Source organism: Pristiophorus japonicus, chromosome 9 (genome assembly GCF_044704955.1).
Source record: "Pristiophorus japonicus isolate sPriJap1 chromosome 9, sPriJap1.hap1, whole genome shotgun sequence".
Taxonomy (NCBI): Eukaryota; Metazoa; Chordata; class Chondrichthyes; family Pristiophoridae; genus Pristiophorus; species Pristiophorus japonicus.
In genome coordinates this window covers 228595619-228616016 of record NC_091985.1, presented here as the reverse complement: position 1 = coordinate 228616016, position 20398 = coordinate 228595619, and the positions used below count along the sequence as shown (strand labels likewise).

Here is a 20398-nt window from a genome sequence, read left to right as displayed (position 1 = left end):
TTGTAGTTCGGGGCCTGAGGCCCACAGCGGGTGTGTTGTCTCTCAGGCGGGACCTGGGCCCGCACTCGGTGTGTATGTGAAGCCCGCGGCCCCCCCGGGGTTTATTAACCTGCTCCCTCCCACCGCCTGAGACACAGCCGCCCCATCGCGCATGCTCAGCTCACACTGCCCGGGTGATTGACGGCAGCTCCTGGCCAATAGGAAGAGCGGGACGGGGCTGGAGGACCGAGCGGGCGGTTGGTCCTCCAACCAATCGGAGTGTGCGAGGGGTGGGGCTGAGCCCAGATCTCCCGCACTGAGCATGCGCGGGGGGCGGCGGCGACAGGTGGTGGAGCCCGGATGATGTGAGACACGAGACGGTGGGTTGTCGGCGCGGGGCAGGAATTAGAGCCGCGAGTGGGGCTGGTGAGTGACATAAACACCTGGTGTAGGGCCCAGGGCCCAATAACAGGCCAGAGGCTGAGCCCGGGGTTGTCCCGCCCGCCCGCGGGGACAGGGCCTCAGGCTCCCAGGGATACGGACACTAAATGCATTTTGGAAGGAAGAAAAATGGGAGGCATTCTAAACCAAATGGTCCAATTTGAAGGTGACCACAAATCTGTGAGGGGGCAGGATCAGCTGATCAATCTGTTAAAGCATTAATAGCAGTATAGAGCACAACAACAAGCTAATGATGCCCAACCTTTATCAGTCACTAGTTAGACCTCAGATATTGAGCATTTGCTCAATTCTGGGCACCACACTTTGAAAAGGATATCAATAATAACTTTCAAACCGATGAATGCTTTAACGGGAAAATGCTCTAGTGCTTTGGGGTACGTGCAGGGAGCGGCTCTTTCAGTGAGTCGGACAGGCTTGATTGACCGATTGGTCTCCTTCGGTGCTGTATGATTCCCTGAAATGGTGACAGTCTGGGAGCATCTGTCTAAGAAGGTGAAATGGCGAGTGGTTAGGGAGAGCCCATCACCAAAACAGGGAGATATTACAGATATATAGGGAGGGTCAGAGTGTATAAAGAGGTGACAAGGGCACAACCACCCAGACCGAGTCAGCGCCTTCAGGGGGGGAGAGGGAGAGGGAGAGGGAGGGGGACCAGTCTGTCAGATGATGCAATAATGAAGAAGAAAGCTGCAGACTGCAGGAAGATATCATTGGACTGGTCAGGTGGGCAGAACAGTGGCAAATGTAATTCAATCCGGATAAGTGTGAGGTAATGCATTTGGGGAGGGCTAACAAGGCAAGGGAATACACAATAAATGGTAGGGCAATGAGAAGTGTAGAAGAACAAAGGGACCTTGGAAGACATGTCCACAGATCCCTGAAGGTAGCAGGACAGGTAGATAAGGTGGTTAAGAAGGCATACAGAATACTTGCCTTTATTAGCTGAGACATAGAATACAAGAGCAGGGAGGGTGTGCTTGAAATGTATAAAACACTAGTTAGGTCACAGCTAGAGTACTGTCTGCAGTTCTGGTCACCACATTACAGGAAAGATGTGATTGCACTTGGGAGGGTACAGAGGAGATTTAGGAGGCTTACCTGGACTGGATAATTTTAGCTGTGATGAAAGATTGGATAGGGTGGGGGGGTTTTTTGGAACAGAGGAGGCTGAGGGGAGACCTAATTGAGGTCTATTAAAATTATGAGGGGCCTAGATAGAGCGGATATTTCCCTTAGCAGAGGGTCAACAACCAGGGGGCATAGATTTAAAGTGGTAGGAGGTTTAGAGGGGAAATCTCTCCACCCAGAGGATGGTGTGGGTCTGGAATCCACTACCTGAAAGGCTGGTAGAGTCAGAAACTCTTGTAGCATTTAAAATGAACTTGGATAGGCATTTGAAGTGCCGTGACCTACAAGGCCACAGACAAAGAGCTGAAAACATAGAAAACAGGTGCAGAAGCAGGCCATTTGGCCGTTGGTGCCTGCACCACCATTCAATATGATCATGGCTCATCATGACATTTCAGTACCCCACTCCTGCCTTCTCTCCATATCCCCTGATCCCTTTAGCTGGAAGGGCCACATCTAACTCCCTTTTGAATATATCCAACGAACTGGACTCAACAACTTCCTGTGATAAAGGTTCACAATTCACTGGGTGAAAAAGTTTCTCCTCATCTTGGTCCTATAATGGCTTACCCCTTATCCTTAGACTGTGACCCCTGGTTCTGCAGTTCCCCAAAATCGGGAACATTCTTCCTGCATCTAACTGTCCAATCCCGTCAGAATTTTATATGCTTCTATGAGATCCCCTTTCATTCATCTAAATTCCAGTGAATATAAGCCTAGTCGATCCAGTCTTTCTTCATATGTCAGCCCTGCTATTCCGGGAATCAGTCTGGTGAACCTTTGCTGCACTCCCTCAATAGCAAGAATGTCCTTCCTCAGATTAGGAGACCAAAACTGAACACAATACTCAAGGTGTGGTCTCAGCAAGACCTGCCTGCTCCTATACTCAAATCCTCTCGCTATGAAGGCCAACATGCCATTTGCTTTCTTAACTACCTGCATGCCTACTTTCAATGACTGATGTACCATGACACCCAGGTCTCGTTGCACCTCCCCTTTTACTAAATCTGTCATCATTCAGATAATCTGCCTTCCTGATTTTGCCACCAAAGTGGATAACCTCACACTTATCTACATTATACTGCATCTGCCATGCATTTGCCCACTCACCTAACTTGTCCAAGTCACCCTGCAGCCTCCTAGCATCCTCCTCACAGCTCACACTGCCACCCAGCTTAGTGTCATCTGCAAACTTGGAGATATTGCATTCAATTCCTGCGTCTAAATCATTAATATATATTGTAAATAGCTGGGGGCCCAGCACTGAACCTTGCGGTACCCCAATAGTCACTGCTTGCCATTCTGAAAAGGACCCATTTATTCCCACTCTTTTCTTCCTGTCTGCCAACCTATATTCTAGTGAAAAAGAAGGGATATCTAGCCGTGGATAACCAAGGAAATAAAGGAGAGTATCAAATTAAAGACCAATGCGTATAAGGTGGCCAAGGTTAGTGGGAAACTAGAAGATTGGGAAAATTTTAAACAACAGCAAAGAATGACTAAAAAGCAATAAAGAAAGGAAAGATAGATTACGAAGTTAAACTTGCGCAAAACATAAAAACAGATAGTAAAAGCTTTTACAGATATATAAAACGGAAAAGAGTGACTAAAGTAAATGTTGGTCCCTTAGAAGATGAGAAGGGGGATTTAATAATGGGAAATGTGGAAATGGCTGAGACCTTAAACAATTATTTTGCTTCGGTCTTCACAGTGTAAGACACAAAAACCATGCCAAAAATTGCTGGTCACAGGAATGTGGGAAGGGAGGACCTTGAGACAATCACTATTACTAGGGGGGGTAGTGCTGGTCAGGCTAATGGGTCTCAAGGTGGACAAGTCCCCTGATCCTGATGAAATGCATCCCAGGGTATTAAAAGAGATGGCGGAAGTTATAGCAGATGCATTCGTTATAATCTACCAAAATTCTCTGGACTCTGGGGATTGGAAAGCAGCTAATGTAACGCCTCTGTTTAAAAAAGGGGGCAGACAAAAGGCAGGTAACTATAGGCCGGTTAGTTTAACATCTGTAGTGGGGAAAATGCTTGAAACTATCATTAAGGAAGAATAGCGGGACATCTAGATAGGAATAGTGCAATCAAGCAGACGCAGCATGGATTCATGAAAGGGAAATCATGTTTAACTAATTTACTGGAATTCTTTGAGGATATAACGAGCATGGTGGATAGAGGTGTACCGATGGATGTGGTGTATTTAGATTTCCAAAAGGCATTCGATAAGGTGCCACACAAAAGGTTACTGCAGAAGATAGAGGTACGCGGAGTCAGAGGAAATGTATTAGCATGGATCGAGAATTGGCTGGCGAACAGAAAGCAGGGAGTCGGGATAAATGGGTCCTTTTCGGGTTGGAAATCGGTGGTTAGTGGTGTGCCACAGGGATCGGTGCTGGGACCACAACTGTTTACAATATACATAGATGACCTGGAAGAGGGGACAGAGTGTAGTGTAACCAAATTTGCAGATGACACAAAGATTAGTGGGAAAGCGGGCTGTGTAGAGGACACAGAGAGGCTGCAAAGAGATTTGGATAGGTTAAGCGAATGGGCTAAGGTTTGGCAGATGGAATACAATGTCGGAAAGTGTGAGGTCATCCACCTTGGGGAAAAAAAACAGTAAAAGGGAATATTATTTGAATGGGGAGAAATTACAACATGCTGAGGTGCAGAGGGACCTGGGGGTCCTTGTGCATGAAACTCTTTTAGGAGCATCCCTGGGTGGGCCCGAACCACCAACCTTTCAGTTAACAGGAAACTCTTTTGAGTTTACCTGAAAATAACCATAAACATTAAACCGTGCCACCCGCCTGGGTGACACAGCAGACATTTTCAAGGCCCCTTTTTTTTTCGGGTTTTTTTTTGGGGCGCTAAAATCAAATTTTTTCCAGTGCCCCCTATAAAAGGGGAGGGGGACACTAAAAGCACCGGCAATTAAAACAAATTAAACTTTAAAACGTAAAATCAAATTAAAATTTGGTTGCCGGGCGTGATGATGCACTCCAGCCCCTCCGGTGCCCACCTCTCGCGGAAGGCCGCGAGCGTACCGGTGGACACCGCGTGCTCCATCTCCAAGGACACCCTGGACCGGATGTAAAATTTCACGTAGCGAGTTAACAGGAAACTCTTTTTGGAGTTCACCTGCAAAACATAAAACATTAAACTGTGCCACCCGACCTGGGTGACACTCCAGACATTTACAAGCCCCTTTTTTTTTTTTTCCCCTTTTTTTTGTTTTTTTTCTTCTGTTTTTTTTGTTTTTTTGTTTTTTTTTTGGGCACTAAATTCACAATTTTTCCCCAGTGCCCCCTATAAAAGGGAAGGGGACACTAAAAGCACCGGCAATTAAAACAAATTAAACTTTAAAACGTAAAATCAAATTAAAATTTGGTTGCCGGGCGTGATGATGCACTCCAGTCCCTCCGGTGCCCACCTCTCGCGGAAGGCCGCGAGCGTACCGGTGGACACCGCGTGCTCCATCTCCAAGGACACCCTGGACCGGATGTAAAATTTCACGTAGCGAGTTAACAGGAAACTCTTTTGAGTTTATCTGTGAAAACATAAAACATTAAACGGTGCCACCCGACCTGGGTGACACTCCAGACATTTACAAGGCCCATTTTTTTTTTTTTTCCCCCTTTTTTGTGTTTTTTTTTTTGTTTTTTCTTTTTTCTTTTTTTTTTTTTGGGCACTAAAATCACAATTTTTCCCCAGTGCCCCCTATAAAAGGGAAGGGGACACTAAAAGCACCGGCAATTAAAACAAATTAACTTTAAAACGTAAAATCAAATTAAAATTTGGTTGCCGGGCGTGATGATGCACTCCAGTCCCTCCGGTGCCCACCTCTCGCGGAAGGCCGCGAGCGTACCGGTGGACACCGCGTGCTCCATCTCCAAGGACACCCTGGACCGGATGTAAAATTTCACGTAGCGAGTTAACAGGAATCCCAAAAAGTTAGTTTGCAGGTGCAGCAGGTAATCAGGAAGGCGAATGGAATGTTGGCCTTCATTGCGAGAGGGATGGAATACAAAAGCAGGGAGGTCCTGCTGCAACTGTATAGGGTATTGGTAAGGCCGCACCTGGAGTACTGCGTGCAGTTTTGGTCACCTTACTTAAGGAAGGATATACTGGCTTTGGAGGGGGTACAGAGACGATTCACTAGGCTGATTCCGGAGATGAGAGGGTTACCTTATGATGATAGATTGAGTAGACTGGGTCTTTACTTGTTGGAGTTCAGAAGGATGAGGGGTGATCTTATAGAAACATTTAAAATAATGAAAGGGATAGACAAGATAGAGACACAGAGGTTGTTTCCACTGGTAGGGGAGACTAGAACCAGGGGGCACAGCCTCAAAATACGGGGGAGCCAATTTAAAATCGAATTGAGAAGGAATTTCTTCTCCCAGAGGGTTGTGAATCTGTGGACTTCTCTGCCCAAGAAAGCAGTTGAGGCTAGCTCATTGAATGTTTTCAAGTCACAGATAGATAGATAGATTTTTAACCAATAAGGGAATTAAGGGTTACGGGGAGCGGGCGGGTAAGTGGAGCTGAGTCCACGGCCAGATCAGCCATGATCTTGTTGAATGGCGGAGCAGGCTCGAGGGGCTAGATGACCTACTCCTGTTCCTAATTCTCATGTTCTCATGTTCTCATGTTCTTATAACCAGTTGTCTATCCACGTCAATACATTACATTACCCCCAATTCTATGTGCCTTAATTTTGCACACTAATCTCTTGTGCGGGACCTTGTCAAAAGCCTTTTGAAAGTCCAAATACACCACATCCACTGTTTCTCCCTTGTCCACTCTGCTAGTTACATCCTTAAACAATTCTAGAAGATTTGTCAAGCATGATTTCCCTTTCATAAATCTATGCTGACTTGGACCGATCCTGTCACTGCTTTCCAAATGCGCTGCTATTTCATCTTTAATAATTGATTCCAATATTTTCCCCACCACCGATGTCAGGCTGACTGGTCTATAATTACCTGTTTTCTCTCTCCCTCCTTTTTTAAAAAGTGGGGTTACATTAGCTATCCTCCAGTCCATAGGAACTGATCCAGAGTCCATGGAATGTTGGAAAATGACCACCAATGTATCTACTATTTCTAGGACCACTTCCTTAAGTACTCTGGGATGCAGACTATCAGGCCCTGGCATTTATCGGCCTTCAATCCCATCAATTTCCCGAACACCATTTCCTGACTGATAAGGATTTCCCTCAGTTCCTCCTTCTCGCTAGACCCTCGGTCCCCTAGTATTTTCGGGAGGTTCTTTGTGTCTTCCTTAGTGAAGACAGAACCAAAGTATTTGTTTAATTGCTCTGCCATTTCCTTGTTCCCCATTATGAATTCACCTGATTCTGGCTGCAAGGGACGTACATTAGTCTTCACTAATCTTTTTCTCTTCACATATTTATAGAAGCTTTTGCAGTCAGTTTTTGTGTTCCCTGCACGCTTATTCTCATACTCTATTTTCCCCCTTCTAATTAAACCGTTCGTCCTCCTATGCTAAATTCTAAATTTCTCCCAGTCCTCAGGTTTGCTGCTTTTTCTGGCCAATTTGTATGCCTCTTCCTTGGATTTAACACTATCCCTAATTTCCCTTGTTAGCCACGGTTGAGCCACTTTCCCCATTTTATTCTTATGCCACACAGGGATGTACAATTGTAGTAGTTCATCCATGTGATCTTTAAATGTCTGCCGTTGCCTATCTACCATGGGATTGGCTTGATAGCTCTTTGTCAGCCGGTATGGACACGATGGGCTGAATGGCCTCCTTCAATGCTGTAAACTTCTGTGATTCTATGATCCTGTACTTACAGTGATGAAGTTTGTAAATTATGAGAAATATAGAAGATTAAGGGGTGAAGTAATTGAGATGTTTAAGATGATTAAAGGAGTTGATGGGGTGGATGGAGAGAAATTATTTCCTCTGGTGAGGGAGTCCACAACAAGGGGACACAACCTTAAAATCAGAGCTCGGCCGTTCAGGGCTAATGTCAGGAAGCACTCCCTCACACAAATGCTGATTGGCTGTTTCTCTTGTCTGGAGAGTCTAGAACTAGGATAACGGACGGCCATTTAGGACTGAGATGTGGAGAAATGTCTTCACTCAAAGGGTTGTGAATCTTTGGAATTCTCTGCCCCAAAGAGCTGAGGATGCTCAGTCGTTGAGTATATTCAGAGCTGAGATCGATAGATGTTTGGACACTAAAGGAATCAAGGGATACGGGGAAAGTGCGGGAAAGTGAAGTTGAGGTAGGAGATCAGCCATGATCTTGTTGAATGGCGGAGCAGGCTCGAGGGGCTGTTTAAGCTCCTAATTCTTATGTTCTTAAAGCGTCGTGGAAATCCGGAACTCTGTTCCCTGTAAAACGGAGGCTGGGGGCCAATTGAAAATTCCAAAACTGAGATTGATAAATTCTTCTTAGGCAAGGGTATTAAGGCGATGGAACCAAGGCAGGTAGACGGAGTTAAAATACTGATCTAATTGAATGGCGGAACAGGCTCAAGGGGCTGTTCCTGTTCCTGTGTTCCTGCTATAATAGCCTTTCGACACTCACTGTCGAGGTTCACACATGGACATTGGGCACATGGGTCACATATTGGAGAGAAACTGGTGAGTGTAGAACTGAACCCAGCCAGAGTCAGCACCTTCAGGGGAGGAGAGGGAGGGGAACCAGTGAGTGTGGAACTGAACCCAGCCAGAGTCAGCACCATCACGGGAGGAGAGGGAGAGGAACCAGTGAATGTAGAGCTGAACCCAGCCAGAGTCAGCACCTTCAGGGGAGGAGAGAAGGAGAAAATAGTAGGAATTTGTGCAATGTGCCTTGCTCTCTCCCTGGATCCTAAAACTACTGAACTCGCTCTTCCCCATCTGGTCTACAGGCTCGAAAGCTGAAGCTTGGTGGCCTTCAGTCCCAACTCCTTGATTTACCTCCCCTTCTCTCCTCCGCTTTCCCCCTTGGTTGTGTTCCACACTCTGGGCCTTGGGCCTTCCCTGGGGATTCTCAGTATGAACAGGGGGAATGTGTGTTAAGACAGGACGTCCCAGCTCTCCTCCTCTTTCCCCCTTGGTTGTGTTCCACACTCTGGGCCTTGGCCTTCCCCGGGGATTCTCAGTATGAACAGGGGGATGTGTGTTGAGACAGGACAAGGAGAGGACTAGCTGGGCTGAATGGCCCTGCTTTATGACATCACTGCAGTGCCTAGCAACCAACCTCCCTGAGCCCTGCTCATTATAGACTGGGCTTAGCATTTGATGGGACAGTGTAGAAGGAGCTTTACTCTGTATCTAACCCATGCTGTACCTGCCCTGGCAGTGGTTTATGGGACAAGGTAGAGAGAGCTTTACTCTGTATCTAACCTGCTGTACCTGCCCCGGGAGTGTTTAAGAACATAAGAAATAGGAGCAGGAGGAGGCCATTTCGAGCCTGCTCCACCATTCATAGAAACATAGAAAATAGGTGCAGGAGTAGGCCATTCGGCCCTTCTAGCCTGCACCGCCATTCAATGAGTTCATGGCTGAACATGCAACTTCAATACCCCATTCCTGCTTTCTTGCCATACCCCTTGATTCCCCCTAGTAGTAAGGACTACATCTAACTCCTTTTTGAATATATTTAGTGAATTGGCCTCAACAACTTTCTGTGGTAGAGAATTCCACAGCTTCACCACTCTCTGGGTGAAGAAGTTTCTCCTCATCTCGGTCCTAAATGGCTTACCCCTTATCCTTAGACTGTGACCCCTGGTTCTGGACTTCCCCAACATTGTGAACATTCTTTCTGCATCTAACCTGTCTAAACCCATCAGAATTTTAAACATTTCTATAAGGTCCCCTCTCATTCTTCTGAACTCCAGTGAATACAAGCCCAGTTGATTTAGTCTTTCTTGATAGGTCAGTCCCGCCATCCCGGGAATCAGTCTGGTGAACCTTCGCTGCACTCCCTCAATAGCAAGAATGTCCTTCCTCAGGTTAGGAGACCAAAACTGTACACAATACTCCAGGTGTGATAAGATCATGGCTGATCTGATCATGGACTCAGCTCCACATCCCTGCCCGCTCCCCATAACCCTTTACTCCCTTATCGCTCAAAAATCTGTCTATATCTCCGCCTTAAATATATTCAATGACCCAGCCTCCACGGCTCTCTGGGGCAGAGAATTCCATAGATTTACAACCCTCAGAGAAGAAATTTCTCCACATCTCAGTTTTATATGAGCAGCCCCTTATTTTAAGACTATGTCCCCTAGTAATAGTTTCCCCCCATGAGTGGAAATAATCTCTGCATCCACCTTGTCGAGTTCCCTCATTATCTTATAAGTTTCAATAAGATCACCTCTCATTCTTCTGAACTCCAACGTGTATAGGCCCAACCTACTCAACCTATCCTCATGAGTCAACCCCCTCATCTCTGGAATCAACCTAGTGAACCTTCTCTGAACAGCCTCCAATGCAAGTATTTCCTTCCTTAGATACGGAGACCAAAACATATGAAGGTTAAAATCACCCATGATTATTGTCGTTCCTTTTTTACAAGTCTTCATTAATTCTTGATTTATGCTCCATCCAATCATGTAGCTACTGTTAGGGGACCTGCAGACTATGCCACCAGTGACTTTTTCCCTTTATTATTCCTTATCACTACCCAAACTAATTCAACCTCTTGATCCTCTGAGCCAATATCATTTCTCACGAACGCACTGATCCCATCCTTTATTAACAATGCTACTCCACCTCCTTTTCCTTTCTGTCTGCCCTTCCGAATTGTCAAATACCCCAAAATATTTTGTTCCCAGTCCTGGTCACCTTGCAACCATGTCTCTGTAATGGCTATCAGATCATACCCATTTGTATCTATTTGTGCCGTCAACTCATCTATTTTGTTATGAATGCTAAGTTTATTTTGACAAAAAGCTTTTAAATTTGTTCTTTTTACCCTTTTTCCTGCTTGTTTCCTCAGTCCTTCAAACTCACTTTCTACATATTTGATGGGACAGTGTAGAGGGAGCTTTACTCTGTAACTAACCTCTGCTGTACATGTCCTGGAAGTGTTTGATGGGACAGTGTAGAGGGAGCTTAAATCTGTATCTATCCCAGGCTGCACCTGTCCTTGGGAGTCTTGGAAGCGACAATATAGAGGGAGCTTAAATCTATATCTAATCTGTACTGTACCTGCACTGGGAGTGTTTGATGGGACCATGTACGGCGAAACAAAGAGATCAGAAACAGTTTCCTCTACAATGTCTCTCTCTTTCTCTCCCTGTCGCGCTCCTTCTCCCAGTGTATCTCCATCTGTCTCTTTCCCTCGATTTTGATCTCACTGTCTCCCTCGTTTTAGCTCTCCATCACTGGCACTCCCTCTCTGTCTCGCTCCTTCTGTCTCGCTCCCCCGGTCTCCCTACATCTATCTTGCTCCCTCTTTCTCCCTACATCTATCTTGCTCCCTCTTTCTCCCTGTCTCTCTGTTTGTCCCTCTCTCACTGTCTCTCAAGTCTCCCACTGTCACTCTCTCTCTCTGTCGCTCACTCCATCTGTCTCTGTTTCCCTCTGTGTCTGTCTCCCTCTGTCCATATCTTTCTCCCTCTCTAGCATAACTAAGCCCACCTACTTTCACCTCCATAACATCGCCTGTCTCCGCCCTGGCCTCAGCTGAAGCCCTCATCCAATCCCTTGTTACCTCTAGACTTGACTATTCCAACACACTCCTGGCTAGCCTCCCACACTCTACCCTATGTGAACTAGAGGTGATCCAAAACTTGTCTGCCTGTGTCCTAACTCACACCAGGTCCTGCTCACCCATCACCCCGGTGCTCGCTGACCTACATTGGCTCTCTCTCTGTCTCCCTCCCCTCTCTCTCTGTCTCCCTCAGTCTTCCTGTCTCCCTCTCAGTCTCAGTTTCTCTGCCTCTGGGTCTTTCAATCTCTCTCCCCTCTCTCTGCTCTCGCTCTCTGATTCTGTCGCTCTCTCTCTGTCTGTCGCTCTGTGTGTCTGTCAGTCTCTCTCCCTCTCTGTCTGTCTCTCTCTCTCTCTCCCCCTCTCTCCCTCTGTCAGTCTCTCTGTCCCTCCCATCTCTTTCTCTCTGCCCCTCTCTCCCTGTCCCCCTCTCCGTGTTTGTGTGTGTCTCTCTGTTGCTCTGTCTCTTGGTTTATCTGTCTCTCGGTCTCTCTCTCTCTCTCTATGTCTCTCTCACGCTGACTCTCTCACACAGTCTGGCCTTCTTTCGATCTCTCTCTCTCTCCGTCTCTGTCACTCTTTCCTCTCTCTCTGTCTCCCTCTCTCTCTCTGTCTCGCTTGCTTCAACTGTATTGCTCCCACTCTCTGCCAGTCATTTGAAAATAAAAGCAAAAAAGCATAAGACCCTCTGGGGTAGAGCATTCCAAAGAGCCACAACCCTTTGAGTGAAGAAATGTCTCCTCATCTCAGTCCTAAATGGCCGACCCCTTATTCTGAGACTGTGACCGCTAGTTCTAGACTCCCCAGACAGTCTGTACACAATACTCCAGGTGTGGTCTCACCAGGGCCCTATATAATTGCAGCAGGACATCTTTATTCTTATATTCAAATCCTCTTGTAGTAAAGGCCAATATACCATTTGCTTTCCTAATTGCTTGCTGTACCTGCATGTTAACTTTGTGATTCTTGTACAAGGACACCCAGGTCCCTCTGAACACCAACATTTCCCAATCTCTCTCCATTTAAAAAAAATACTCTGCTTTTCTATTTTGCTGACCAAAGTGGGGAACTTCACATTTCTCCACATTACATCCCATCTGCCATGTTCTTGGCCACTATTTTAACCTGTGTGTCCCTTTGCAACCTCTTTGCATTAACCTCACAAATTACTTTCCCACCGAGCTTTGTATCATCAGTCAACTTGGATACAGCACACTCGGCCCCCTCATCTAAGTTATTGATACAGATTGTGAATAGCTGAGGCCCAAGCATCCATCCTTGCGGTACCCCATGGTTACAGCTTGACATCCCAAAAATGACCGTCAATCCGTGTAATATACTGTCCCCAATCCCATGGATCCCAACTTAGTGTCTCGCTGTAACCCTCCCCCTCCCCCTCTCTGTCTCTCGGTCAGTCTCTCTCTCTCTCCCAGTGTATCTCCATCTGTCTCTTTCCCTCTATTTTGATCTCACTGTCTCCCTCGGTCTAGCTCCCCCTCTCCCTCTGTCTCTCTCCTTCTGTCTCCCTACATCTATCTCTCTGTCTCTCTAGTCTCCCACTGTCGCTCTCTCTCTCTCTGTCGCTCACTCCATCTGTCTTGCTGTCTCTGTCTCCCTCTGTCCATATCTCTCTCCCTCTCTAGCATAACTAAGACCACCTCCGTAACATCACCTGGCTTTTGGTGTTTCGGACAGGGGGGTAATGCCCCTTTGGAATTTTGTATTCCTTACTGCCCCCTGTAAATCGGTTTAGCTATTTTTTAGAAATTATGCTACTCGATCGTTCTTGTTCTTAGTCTTATCACTTCATTTAATTGGGTTATCTCTTGTTCCTTTAGTTCTGGTGTTCTATGTTATAATCCCTGTGCCTCTGTGTTGTTCTGGACCCTGGGGCTACGTTGTTCCTTTGGAATTGTGTGTGTGTGGGGGAGGGCGGTTTATTCCTAGATTTTCTAGGGAGTGGTGTTTTGTGTCTCATTTCTAAGTTAAGATTTTTTATTTTATTATTCCTACCTTGCTGTGCATATGTGTGTCGTTCTGGACACTGATGCAATTTAGTATCTTTAGGTTTTAGGTCTGTGTTGGGTTTGTTCTTGGGCTCTGACGGCTTAGGTTTTGTGGTGTTTGGGTCTTGACTAATCCTTGGGGGGTTATGTTTTAGATTAGGGTTGGCTGTCTGGTTCTGGGTTAGGGTTTGTTATTGGGGCTACGATTTGGTTAATATGTTTCCGGGTAGGGATCTGTTTTCAAGTTCAGTTCAGGGTTGGGTTTTAGGGCTTGGTTTTCATTCATGGGTTGTTTGGGTTGTGGTTAGGTTTTTAGGGGTGGGGGCTGGTTACTGAATTTTCGGGTAGGGTCGGGGCTCCATTTGGGGTTGGAGTAGGGTTGGGTTTGGGGTTAAAGTTTGGGTTAGGGTTAGATTTGGACTCGTCAGTTATTTGGGTTATAGTTAGGTTTTCGGGGGTGGGGGCTGGTTGTTCGGTTTTAGGTTAGGATTTAGGGCTCGGTTTGGGGTAAGGGTGAGGTTTTGGGTTAGGGTCGGGGGTAGGTTTAGGGTTAGCGTTCGGTGGAGACAAGTGTTCTGGGGTCCTTCGTAGGTAAGTTTTAGTTGTTGGGTTATATACTCGGGGATATGGTTGTCTAGTGTTTGTGATGCGGTTACCTGCCCAGGGTTCCCAATATTGTCCCTGATAGGGTTCCATCCTGTTTGTGGGAGAAAAAGTAGTCGGGGTTGTGTGGGTGGGGTCCTCTTTAGATTGGGGGAGGGTGGATTATACTCTTTGTTATATGTGAGAGGTCGGTCTGTTGTTTGGAGCTCGGGCTGTTCCTGGGGCTGATTATACCGGTGGGATTGGTTGTTTGTTACCCACTGAGATATTTAGGTGTGTTTATGGTCTTGGGTATTACTGACGTATTACTGACGTGTAACTTTTATGGAAGCGTCTTATTAATAATTACATTTATGAGAAATTGAATTGAGCCCACCGATTAAATTTATAAAGATTGAATTTATTCATTCCCTCATAGGGGGGTGTTGGTTTAGGAAGGGTTATTTGGGAGGGGGCGGTGTTACCATGTTTTGGGCAGGGGAGGGTGTTACCATGTTTTGGGCGGGGGGGGGGGGTGTTACCATGTTTTGGGCAGGGTGGGGGGGTGTTACCATGTTTTGGGCAGGGGGGGGGTGTTACCATGTTTTGGGCAGGGGGGGGTGTGTTACCATGTTTTGGACGGGGGGGGGGGGTGTTACCGTGTTTTGGGCAGTGGGGGGGGGGTGTTACCATGTTTTGGGCGGGGGGGGGTGTTACCGTGTTTTGGGCAGGGGAGGTGTTACCGTGTTTTGGGCAGGGGGGGGTGTTACCATGTTTTGGGCAGGGGGGGGTGTTACCATGTTTTGGGCGGGGGGGGTGTTACCGTGTTTTGGGCAGTGGGGGGCGGGGGTGGGGTTACCTTGTTTTGGGCAGAGGCGGGGGGGTAGGGGGTTAATTGTTGCGGTTTTCGGGATGGTGTCTCGGGTCAATCGGTGGTTTGTGTTTGGGCCTAGTGCCGATGATCAGCCTCGGGCTGGATTTCTGTGTGGCCCCGGGAGGGAGGCGGGTTGGAGCAGAGGTCCTGTTGTTCCCGGGGAAGGGATCAGTTCCCGGGGAAGGGATCAGTCTCCGGGTTTTTTAGGGGGTTGATTTTAAGTCGCTGTTACGTTCTTTGGAGAGATTGAGTTTTGTACTTTGGTGGTGTGATTTTTGTTTTGGGATTTTTAAATTAATTAATTGTAATGTTTTTTTTAAAAGAATTTAAAAAAACGATTTTTAGGTGAGTGTTTTTATGAATATTTGGGCTGTAGGGTGGGGAAGTGGATTATCAATGACTGGGCTGTAGAGTGGGGAAGGGGATTATCAATGACTGGGCTGTAGGGTGGGGAAGGGGATTATCAATGACTGGGCTGTAGGGTGGGGAAGGGGATTATCAATGACTGGGCTGTAGGGTGGGGAAGGGGATTATCAATGATTGGGCTGTCGGGTGGGGAAGGGGATTATCAATGATTGGGCTGTAGGGTGGGGAAGGGGATTATGGCCCTTAATTTGTGAACGGTTTTGGTGGTTTGACCAGGGTCCATGCCGCATTGACTGACCGCGTTGGGGGGGTGGAATTTAGGAAGCACTTTTTTTCTTGTTTTTCAATTTATTTTCGTATGTGTACGCTACGGTTCGACGGCAATAATTATCGGTTGGGGGTGGGTGAGGGCGGGCGGGTGGACAAGGGGGAACAGAGAAATCATGGCACGGCGGCAGATAATTACATTATTTAGTTCTAACTAATGGTACAATTAGAGCTGGAACAGGAAAGGTTTTTTTTAAGAAGTGGAGAAAAATGAGAGAGAGATTTTTTTAAAGATAGCACCATGGATCCGAAATCTGGATAGTGTGAGAGAAATCCACCAGGGAGGGAGAGAAAAAGGTCCGAGGGGGATTTATACTCACTTCATGATCCGTGTCTCGGTGGCTGATTGTAGTCTATAGGCCTAATGTTTTGCCCTTACTGGGGCTTCATCAGAGGCCAGGGAAAGCATGGGGGTGGGGGGCGTTGTGGTGGGGGTTCAACAGTCAGAGAGTATTAGAATGAAAAACTTAGTGAGAGGTTGTGGAAGGTTTAGAGCTCCTTACCTTCCACTAGGTCAGTCGAAACGAGAAGGGCTGTGAGGAGGGAAAAGAACTATTTAAACCTACTGTTTCTCAGTGATGTGGTGTTAATTGTTTGATTTGTCTGATCTTATGGTTCTTATTTATCCTTCTGATGTGTTCTCTCTGTGTGGTCTGTTGTCCTACCTGTTTGTTAGGTGAAAATGTAGAGGTCCGCCCTCTTTTAGTTAGCGTGTAGTATGTGATGCCTCACCTAGTTGAATGTCCGTGGTTTGGGGTGGGGATTTTTTGTGGGAGGGGTTTAATGTTTTAATTTCCAAGTGGTTTGTTTGTTTTTTTTCTGCCTTTTATCTCATTTTCCCTTACTTTTCATAAATGTTAGTTTTTTCGATTTAAATAATTTTTTAAAAATGTATACTTTTTTTTGTTGTTTAGGGGTTGGTTCTGTTATATTATTACTGTCTTAGTTTTGCTATCTGTTTTTATATTTCATACTAGTTTACTTTCATAGTCTATCTTCCCTTTCTTAATCATTTTTTTAGTCATTTTTTGCTGGTTTTTAAAAGCTTCCCAATCTTCTGTCCTCCCATTAGTTTTGGCCGCTTTGCATGCCCTTGTTTTTAATTGGATACCATCCTTTATTTCTTTAGTTAGCCACGGATGGTTATTTTTCCTTTTACACCCTTTCCTCCTCACTGGAATATATTTTTCTTGAGTTATGAAATAGCTCCTTAAATGTACACCACTGTTCATCAACCGTCCGACACTTTAATCTATTTTCCCAGTCCACTTTAGGCAACTCTGCCCTTATACCTTTGTAGTCTCCTTTATTTAAGCTTCGTACGCTGGTTTGAGATCCAACTTTCTCGTCCTCCATCTGAATTTGAAATTCAACCATGCTATGATCACTCATTCCAAGGGGATCCTTTACTAGGAGATTGTTTATTAATCCTGTCTCATTACACAGGACTAGATCTAAGACAGCCAGCCCACTGGTTGGTTCCGTTACATATTGCTCAAGAAACCCATCCCTTATGTACTCTATTAACTCTTCCTCAAGGCTACCCTGACCAATTTGGTTTGTCCAATCAATACAGAGGTTAAAATCACCCATGATTATTGCTGTTCCATTTTTACAAGCCCCCTCTATTTCTTTGTTTATACTCCGACCAACAGAGTTGCTACTGTTAGGGGGCCTATAGACTACGCCCACCAGTGACTTTTTCCCCTTATTATTTCTTATCTCCACCCAAACTGTTTCAACATCCTGATCATTTGAGCCAATGTCGTCTCTCACTATTGCAGTGATTCCATCCTTTATCAACACAGCTATTTTGTTTCCCTGGAGTTCCTATTATGAGTTTCAGAAACTTCGGTGCCAAGTGGACCAGTTGTTTAAACATTTCCCTCTTTCCATGTCGCTGTTAGTTAAAGATACAGAGATTGATTTCCCCCTCATTATGCATCTTTAGTAGTTAAACAAAAATCCTTCCTGTTCGTAGTGAGTCAGATTCTGCATTGGGGGAGACGGCTGGTGACTTCAGCCTTTAAAATATTCCTCCTCTTGTTCAAATCCCTCCAAGGCCTCGCCCCTCCCTATCTCTGTAACCTCCTCCAGCCCGCCAACCCTCTTAATAAGGAGAAATAATTTTCAGTGTCAGAAGGGTCGGTAACCAGAGTGGAGTTGAGGTAGAAGATCAGCCATGATCTTACTGAATGGTGGAGCAAGCTCGAGGGGCTGTATGGCCTACTCCTGCTCCAATTTCTTGTGTTTTTAAAGGGTAATGGAAATGCAGAACTCGATGTTTCCCATATAACTGAGGCTGGGGGCCAATTGAACAGGCTCAAGGGGCTGAATGGCTATTCCTGTTCCTATGTTCCTACTTACAGTGACGACTTTTGTAAACAGCTTTTACAGGGGTTTAGAAGGGGAGGATACGCCGAGGGGATTAAACCTGGGCCCCTCCTGTTATTATGACTCAGTCACACTGGTCAGTGCCTGTACCCACTGAGCCATTGGGAGGAGGCTCCAGTGACCCTGCTGGAAAATGCACGTGTGAGGCCTCAGGTGAGGACAGGGGAATAGCTTGTCGACACTCACTGTCGAGGTTCACACATGGACATTGGGCACATGGGTCATATTATGGAGAGGAACTGAACCCAGCCAGAGTCAGACATTAGCGAACCAGTTGGGTTTTTACGACAATCCGGCCGCTTTCAAAGTCACTTTGTAGTCATGTCGGCCCCACAAATCAGCAGACTAATTAAGTTCAAATGACTAACCTGCCTCTTTGTGGGTTCTCTCTCTCACTGCCTTTTTCCTATTTTAAATTAATTTTACAGGGTATTAGAAGGGGAGGATTTGAAGACGGCAAACTCAAATCGCAGACCGCATCAAGATCTGACCGCGTCACTTGATTCATCGGGACCTGACTATCATCGGCCTCTCAATATGGAAGCAAAAAGCACCGTTGACAGTGGGGAGAAAGTGTACACGTGTTCTGTGTGTGGACGAGGCTTTAGCCGAATCTCTGGCCTATCGAGACACAAATGCAGTCACACCGGGGAGAGGCCATCCACCTGCTCCGAGTGTGGGAAGGGATTCACTCGTCCATCCCACCTTCTGATACACCAGCGAGTTCACACTGGGGAGAGGCCGTTCACCTGCTCCAAGTGTGGGAAGGGATTCACTTCGTCATCCAACCTGCTGAATCACCAGCGAGTTCACACTGACGAGAGACCTTTTAAATGCCCGGACTGTGGGATGAGCTATAAACGTTCCAGGGAGCTGACATACCATCAACGTGTTCACAGTGGGGAGAGACCGTTCAGGTGCTCTCACTGCGGAACTGGGTTCAGTCGATCATCTAAACTCACTGTACACCAGCGCACTCACACTGGGGAGAGGCCGTTCATCTGCTCAGTGTGTGGGAAAGGATTCACTCAGTCATCCGATCTGCTGACACACCAACGAGCTCACACTGGGGAAAGGCCGTTCACCTGCTCTGAGTGTGGGAAGGGATTCATTGATTCATGCAACCTACTGAGACACCAACGAGTTCACACTGGGGAGAGGCCGTTTTTCTGCTCCGAGTGTGGGAAGGGATTCACTCAGTCATCCGACCTTCTGAGACACCAGCGAGTTCATACCGGGGAGAAGCCGTTCATCTGCTCTGACTGTGGGGTGGGATTCACTCAGTCATTCCACCTGCTGACACACCAACGAGTTCACACCGATGTGAGACCTTTTACATGCTCTGACTGTGAGAAGCGATTTAAAACCAAAAAGCATCTACTGATACACCAGCGAGTTCACACCGGGGAGAGGCCGTTTATCTGCTCCAAGTGTGGGAAGGGATTCACTCAGTCATCCAACCTGCTGACACATCAGCAAGTTCACACTGACAAGAGACCTTTTAAATGCCCAGACTGCAGTAAGTGCTATAAAAGTTCAGCGGAACTGAGTTGCCATCAACGTGTTCACACTGGGGAGAGACCATTCAGATGCTCCGTGTGTGGGAAGGGATTCTCTCGTTCATGCGACCTTCTGAGACACCAGCGAGTTCATACTGGGCAGAGGCTGTTCACCTGCTCCGTGTGTGATAAGGGTTTCACTCGTTCATCCAACCTGCTGACACACCAGCGAGTCCACAAGTGACTGCAGGGGTGGGATTCTACTGTTTATCACATCCCGACTAAACCATGTTCATTCTGACAGATGGGGTTTGTGTTGTAGGCATTAGGCACCTGCTGAATCTATCAAAACACTAGGCATTAGGCACCTGCTGAATATATCTAAACTCATATAAGTTTAAAACGGCCACATATAAAATGGCTGCCAAGCATGATGGGAACCCCGTTAGTCAAGTAATGAACTGGGACTGACCGAGCAATGACCCTGTGAGGCCCACTACCAGGAATGCCTTGGATACAATGAACCAGTGATTTCACACAGCCGAAGTCCAAGGAAGAGAGATAAGGGGAGAATCTGCCTCACATAACGAGGTCATTAATCAGCCCGAGCTGACAAAACCCGAACATGCAGTTCCTGAGGTATCAGGGAAATTCTATTGGGTTAAAGAAACCTATATGTAATCTATAATCGTTATGATTGGATTGTGTCCAGCCGAAGTGGGCTGAGTAACTGTAAAGAACTATTGTAAAACATATAAATATCGATGAGTTTCTTTGTTCGGCGGAGAGAAGCCTGGATCCAGTCCTGTGACTTCCTCCCCGCTGGCATCAATAAAGGCCGCACTGGCATTGGAACCGACTCCGAGTGTTGAGTGATTCTTCTGATAAACACTAACACTAACAGTGGCGTCACAAACAGGATTTCGGGGTGGCTGGACGCCCTTGGAGAAACCCGGGTGAGTATAAAAAACGATTTTTAATTATAAAGGGTGCGGAAGGTGGATGCTGGTTGATCGACACGAGGAGACGGTCCAATATCTCAAACACCTAGCCTGAGCCTGAATTAAGAGAACTTTAGTCCCACGTGACGG

General features: G+C 46.5%; 1 protein-coding gene and 1 long non-coding RNA gene across 4 annotated transcripts in view; one reads left to right on the top strand and one right to left on the bottom strand.

Moving 5' to 3' along the window:
• LOC139273852 (zinc finger protein 229-like) overlaps positions 1 to 20398 on the top strand; it is a 67135-nt gene that overhangs the window by 24463 nt on the left and 22274 nt on the right. Inside the window, exons 1-2 of one of the 3 annotated variants that reach the window (XM_070890929.1) lie at positions 321 to 405; positions 18237 to 19547. In XM_070890929.1, the coding sequence (XP_070747030.1) occupies positions 18346 to 19547 (1202 nt within the window). In that variant the 5' untranslated portion in view covers positions 321 to 405; positions 18237 to 18345. Of the gene's footprint in view, positions 1 to 320; positions 406 to 18236; positions 20167 to 20398 lie in introns of those variants that run through there. The other 2 variants (XM_070890928.1, XM_070890927.1) reach the window with 2 other exon arrangements.
• The window catches only part of LOC139273854 (uncharacterized), a 42270-nt gene that overhangs the window by 3348 nt on the left and 18524 nt on the right, over positions 1 to 20398 (bottom strand). The window lies entirely within an intron of this gene.